The sequence below is a fragment of the Pecten maximus genome, chromosome 6 (genome assembly GCF_902652985.1).
Source record: "Pecten maximus chromosome 6, xPecMax1.1, whole genome shotgun sequence".
NCBI lineage: Eukaryota > Metazoa > Mollusca > Bivalvia > Pectinida > Pectinidae > Pecten > Pecten maximus.
In genome coordinates, this window is record NC_047020.1 from 20,053,715 (window position 1) to 20,061,073 (window position 7,359).

Sequence of the window (7,359 nt, forward strand, 5' to 3'; positions counted from 1 at the left end):
ATTACACATACGTTACAAGCAAACAAGTCTTAACTAAGTCAGTGTATTTGAGTTAACGTTGATCTACTCAGTATAACTTAGCCAACTAAGGCTTACATTTCTCGCATCAATTGAAAATAAATGTTTTACCGGTTTGGCTAGTTAACGTTTTCTAAGAGTCTCCTTTCTGCATTACGTTACAGTTAGTATATATATTGTTATACTTTAATTTGTGATCGTTGTCTGATGTAGATTTCCCCAAGCGGTAGTATATATCTTTCTTTTTTTTAACTAAAGAGTTACCTCCCTTGACCCATGACTCTCTAGTAATTCTAGACTACCTGGCAGGTGAAATATCTTATTGCGTGGTCAGTGGACGTCGAAGGGGAAGTATATCTCGGATAGGTAATTCCATGGATCTTTTCTACATTTGATGTAGTTATTGATCCAGTTATGGAGAAAACAAGTTCGAAAACATGTGTAGGACTCGGAACCTGTGGTCCAGTAGCTGGGAAAGACCCTTTGTCCCTGCTAACCCTGGTGGACATGGCCTTGGCATTGGAAACACAGAAGCCCTCGGAGAAAGATCACACGTACGCAGTCGCCAAAAAGAACACGAAGACTAAAAAGTTTCCAAATACAGACAATGAAATGCTACTTCAGAAGGAGAAAGACCATAATTATTCGTTTAGCAGTAAGTCTGTAGCATTACGTCACAGTCATTTACAGAAACCCAAACCCCCAAAGATGGACCAGCAAACCAGAAGTTCTTCTGAGGAAAATCTGTCCAATTTTACCTTTCCAATCATCTCTGGATCTTCCGGAGCTCCACGTCGGACAGCTGTAGACGACACCAGCCTTAATACGTCACACAAGTGTTATACTTTTGGGAAAAGTAGGACACCATTCCACACCAATAATGACCATACTTACCCTGTAATTGACAGCAAACAACACTTTAGTAAAGTTCCTATGTCAGATGTTGTGGAAATTCAAGGTGTGAAGGGAGAACCCATGGCCATGGATGATTCATATCTTGGAAGTCATTCTTGGCCAAAGGAAAATATGTTTCCTCCATTTCGGAGCCGAGACGGGAATCTTTCGCATACCCTGCCTCTGAATTATAAGTATGATCACACATATGCACAAGGGAAAAACAGTGACGATGAAAAGATGAGTGTCTGTGATGATTCAGAATGTCCAAACCCAGTCATAGAGAAACCAGTTGCATTAAAAACGGATCACAACTACAATAAAGGTCCATGTGATATAACCAAGAATTTATCAGGATTGGTTAGTCACATTCGGGCCCCTAAATTAATGCTGAAAAACAATCGCATTGATCACAATTATAGTGGCTTTACAGGTACATCTAACTCTGCACCGACCCAATCCCAGGGATCTGTGGAGAGTTTAGATATGGATTTTTCACAATCTGACACTGACTCTTGTGAGGAGACTGAGGAGGAGGAACGTCGGCTTGCAATTACCTCAACTATTTCAGCATGGCTTCAGCTGAGGAAGGATCATCCTTACTCATCTATTTGATCAAATGTTGATTCATGTAAGTTGTTCAGTTATCATGGTGAAGTTTTTGTATCAATTCACTTCCTATTAGTGTGGGTAACTTAGCTTATTATTGCCTGGAGTGTTGATCAGAATCAAGTAAAAAATATCTGTTTAACATGCATTATATGTATACCCCCAAAATCCCCCACCCCAAAATTTGTTTGTGCATGCTCCTTCAGATGGTCAAGAAAGTTTTATTAGTTTACTTGATGCTGTAGTGAGTCAATTTGAGTGGATATTATATTTATAATACTTAAAACCAGAAGAGGATATTAGTCATATGACTTGATGTCCTCAGTCTGAATTCGAAGTATCTATCATTCCTCGCCTCCTGAATAGATGATAGATACATGTGCAATAGATAGAACCTTATGGTGGCATGGATCTGCCATCACATAACGAGATAATTTTGTCAACATAGCGAGATAAATATACCATATAGCGAGATAATAAAACGACATAGCGAGATAAAACAACCGTAATAGCGAGATAATTTAATGCGTTCACGAAGTCGCTATCTCGACATCTCGCCGCATTAGATGCTACTACTGACATGTATTTTTTCTTGTCAATGTCACGTGACCCCCATTCGGAAGTTCAGCGTGCCAGTGCACACGAGGCTTGGACAGGGAAGCTGAACGGCCCAATACCTACAACAAACAGGTAAACTAAGCATGTTAGAACTTCCGAATGGGGGTCACGTGACGTTGACAAGAAAAAAATTCCATGTCAGTAGTAGCGTCTAATGCGGCGAGATGTCGAGATAGCGACTTCGTAAACGCATTAAATTATCTCGCTATGTCGGTTGTTTTATCTCGCTATGTCGTTTTATTATCTCGCCATATGGTATATTTATCTCGCTATGTTGACAAAATTATCTCGTTATGTGATGGCAGATCCATGCCACCATAGAACCTCATCCACTACTGTAGTAGTAATTAGTGAGGATAGTGAGGAATGGTCCATAGTTCTCTGTGAAATATGCTTACAGGTCAGGCCATGCAACACTCAAGATGGATGTAGTATACGTAGTTGCCAGATTTAAAACCCTAATATTTACATTTTCACTTCGCTCCGCCTCAATGAACATAGTAAACCCAGATCACTTCATTTCCCGTTGAAGATTTTGGGTCGCGTGCTTCTGTTCTGAGAGACTAATCACTTTCTTGTCGGTGTGTGAATACATTCACTGAGTTTACAATGGCGATCGAGTTCTGTACCGCCTCAGACTTGAATGCACTTTCACTTTGTGAATTGTGTAACATTTTTATAAACGTATATGAACACAAGTGGAATACCTGCTTTATGTGCTAATAAAAATGCCAGTATAATGCAGACAGTTTAGAAAACAGGATCTGACAGAACACTGACACTCTCGATAGCACCGAGCTCATGACCTACGTAGCACAGTAGGTCTAACGTTAGCTGTATGTCGAATGCCATGCTTAATACCATTTCAGTGGTCACAGAAAATAAACTTCAATTTAAACACATTTAACAACACAAAACAGACTGGTAGCAGAAGTATGCTATATCGAGAACAGGGACATATTATTGCCGTAATTTGACTCAATCTAAACATACATGGAGGACACAAGTTTCCGGCCATCGAATACCGCCAATTTTCAAATCAATGTTTCTTTACTTACTATTATCAGAATTTACATCCCAAAACGGCAGTGCGACAATGAAATCCAATATGTCAAGAACACCATGTACATCACCAGTTAACCTGTGACTAAAATCCACATTGTTACACTTTTTCTCGAGCTCTGAATATCCCGGCTATTAGACTGCATCACATCATTTTTTTAACCGAGTCCCTGTGTCTCTAGTGACCAAATCACACACATACTATACTGTCAACACTGCACTTTAAATTCGTATTTATATGGGTATTGCTAAGTTTTTATTATACAATATCATAAATATTTTTTATAAATGAATATTTTACCTTGAAAATATCGTATCTATGTGTTTCAACATCGTAATAATCAAAACGTATATATGGCACTATAATTTTTGTTGCCTTGGCGACGAGAATAGTTGACTGTCTGCTGTTCCACTACTGTGCACACATGTACGATAAGTATAACAATGTTACAAAGTGACGCACTTATGTCACACTGTTGCGACCGAATTTTGCAATCTGGTGGCGAAGTTTTAAATTTGGTTAACGTAAATAATAGGATTGATTGTCAATTTTGTTGCTTGCATGGACTGATGAAGGAAAGTGAACATCGTGCAAATGGTACATGAAATGTACCATTTCGCAGTTCATGTACCATTTGCACTGCACGATGTTCACTTTCCTTCATCAGTCCATGCAAGCAACAAAATTGACAATCAATCCTTAATTATATAATTATTAGTCACCTATGGATTAAAACCCAGGGGGGGGGGGGGGGGGGGCTATAGGTTTCTACCTCGTTTATCTGCCTGTCAGTCCATCCATTATGTTGTTATGTTGGTGAAAGTTTGTATGTAACTTAAGTATGAGTAGCTACACCTAGATCAACTTCGACTTCCATTCTGCTTGACTAATTTTTGCAAGGGTAAACGTTGTAGCGCTAGGCCTGTCTGTCTGTTAGCTATATATAGTCCGTCCACTCAGTTTTAATTTCCGCACTTTAATCTCAGCCATGCTTTAAGGTATGTTGGTGAAAGTGCTTATGTAACTTCGGTATGAGTAGCTATAGATCAAGTTTGAGTTTTTGGATCAATGTCAAGGTCATTCTTGCTATTTTTAGCAGGGGCCAGTAGCTATATATATAGGGGACATGTACTGCTTTATCAATACCCAGCATGGTTGTTGCTAATTGTTAGTGTACTTTTCAGAATTAATGATGATATAACATGTACAGGTGATGGTTAGATTTCTGTCATTATCAGGTAATATTAAAGGTCGAAAGTCACACTTGACCACATTCAAAATAAAAAGTTGAGTGCAAAATATATCATGAAACCTTATTAGTGTCATAGTAAGGATTTCTTTTATTAATGAAGGATGGTGGGACATACATGTATGTGCTATGTACTGAGCCATATGCTCACTTTGCTTTTATTAGTTCATATTATTAATATAGTTCTAACAATATAAGCTCTAATTGATATTTAGAACTACCGGAATGCCACATTTAAGATATCAATTGGGCATTTTCAATGAATAATACCGACATTGCAGTGAAATGACCTTAAGTGAGAAAGACATTGACTGTCCATATATCCTTAAAAAAATATTGGACTTGTGTCAAAGTAGTAGGTTTCATGCTTCCAATTGGAATTTATAATTACATGGATAAAAGTGTGATAGGGCATCAGTTCTGTTGGAAACTTTTGCTTTGTTTTTGGAGACATGAAGTGAATGTTTGACAATTGATTAGAAAAACATAACAGTTCTTTATAGAAAACTGCATTGGTTCATTTTAATTACATAATTGTTCTGTTATATTTGATTTTATGTATAAATTAATCTTTTTTTTTCTTTGATTGACAGGAATTTGGTGTTATGGAGAAAAGAATGGTGAAGTAGCTAGAGTGTTTGTGATACAACTGAAAGCAGGTGTAAACATGAATCTGGGAGTCATTGTCAGGTGGTGGATGAAAAGTCAAGAACATATTTTATAAATACAATAATGTAATTATTGTTGAAATTGAAATGTGGGGAATGTGAAGTGGAAATGTGTATGTAGCTGTATGAATTATATATGAATGTGGTATATATTTGTAGACAAAGTAATTTACCAGAATCCCTTAGTTCCTGAGCTGAACACTTTTTTGAAGAAAAAGCTTTCAAATTGCAGTTTTATTTTTTTTTTAATTTTGCAATTAATATTGTTATACTTCTGATAATAATTAAAAGCCATAAATGTTCTTGCTGAAGATGTTTTATTTAAACTCTGATGTAATTCATCTGCCATGCATGTTCATTTTGTATAGAGACATAGTGAGACATACTCAGTTTTATCCCCAAAATAAAATACCAGGTACATGGTGTACTGATTCAGAGTGCACAATTTCATAAATTCCCAATCCACTTGTAAGCTTTGAATACTAAACAGATCTTTTTTATTCAATACACTGTATTTAATATTTTCACTTACCAAGAAACACTAGTACTGCAGGCAGTAAGCATCCGGTAATGTAATGAAATTGTATGGCAATTTACTTGAAAATTTAAATTACTAACAGGAAGGCTAGACATTGAGAAAAATCTCAAATTTCTCAATTTTTAAGTATAATAAAAAGAAACATAACAATCACTGATGACCTGGCATGGCCTGATCCAGTAGCGAGGGAAGACTATTTCATCTTGAAGAATGAGTACAATTACTTGTTTCAAAGTAAATTTACATGTTTTTTGCATTTTATTTTTTGAATAAACACAAATGTGAAAATTATTTGGCTGATCTTCAAGAAGATAAATTTGCACATGTAGGTCTATTTGAAGAAAAACTTCCAACATCAACAAGCTTTTTTTTTAATTCCTGACCTTGACCTACTTTAACGATCATAGGTGTCAAATATGATTAAAACATTTAAACATTTTCTTCTAGTATAGGTATCAAGGAGACCTATACGGTTATGATATTTGATCAGTAACATAATGGTATGAAAGGCTACCATGTTTGTGAAATTCATTTACCTTTTTATTGAAGGTCAGGAGAGTCAAATACATAAATTTGAAAACTTCGAACCTGTTTTTCTGAACATATGGTATATATACAAGAGGCTTAGGGTGATGACATTCAGCCAGTAACATGCTGAGATGAGGGCTAACAAGTTTGTGCAAATGAGGGCCTTGGTCCATTTTCAAGGGAAATCTGTTCATAAAACAATTTTGAATGTGAAGGGTTTTAAGATTCCTTAAATCTAAAACTTGAATTTTGTCATAAATAGGGAACTAAGTTGTGTTTTATACAAACTTGTACCACAATGTATGTGCAGGGACATAATAAATATGTCTTCTATACATCCCAGGTTTGTGAGAGGTAAATGTTAGGGGAGACAACTTGGTTACTGTATTGGACATCACAGGTTGAACTGTCCAAGTTTGTGTAAGAGTTGTGTATGTACTATGTATTGAATATTCCTTACATTTTAAGATTTTTTTTCACCTTCAAATCTGAGCAGAAGAAAATTATTTACAATGTATTAACATTTATTTTCAATAAATATCAGACATATTATGTATTGTGTTTGTCATCACAATTTGATAAAACAACAGAACTTGCATGTATTTTGAAACATCAAGCACTACATGTATCATGAGAAAAAAGGTGTTTATATAATTAGGTCACATGGAACAAAGTACCAGTGAACTATGGTGTGGAGGATTCGGAGTGATCATCTATCTGTTCGTCCACAGGGCCACGTGACCAAGGTATCGTTTTGTTAACACTTGATTAGCTGCGATAATGTAGCTCTGGACTACGGATGTACAATTTCTGACAGATGGTTGTCATCAGAGAGAGCAGTGTAGGCAGGGTACGGATATTCATTCTAACACCTGATACATTTTGTATGTCTTTTTACCCTCCGACTCATAACCTGTGTTAAATTAGCCTAGGGTCTTTTTACTACTACATGCCATGATACCACCCCCCCCCCCCCCCCCCACGGGGGAAAAAAACATTATTCTCAAGTCATTCATTAATTGAATTCTCATATTTAAACTTATTTCCCCCAATATTTTGGATGACGCCAGTGTCTTTCTCAGCTCCTTGAGGAACATAAAAGCGGAGCTGCAATTTTTAAGCTAACAGCTCATATATTGCATACTCATACACCGGAGGGACGGTAGTTATGGCG

At 36.5% G+C, this 7,359-nt stretch overlaps 1 protein-coding gene across 1 annotated transcript; it reads left to right on the plus strand.

Moving 5' to 3' along the window:
- The first annotated feature begins 296 nt into the window (after positions 1-296).
- Positions 297-6,737, plus strand: LOC117329191. The gene is made up of 2 exons (XM_033887000.1): positions 297-1,543; positions 5,045-6,737. Exon 1 carries the CDS (start codon positions 433-435, stop codon positions 1,525-1,527), a length of 1,095 nt encoding a protein of 364 aa, XP_033742891.1. The 5' UTR covers positions 297-432; the 3' UTR covers positions 1,528-1,543; positions 5,045-6,737.
- Positions 6,738-7,359: the final 622 nt, after the last annotated feature.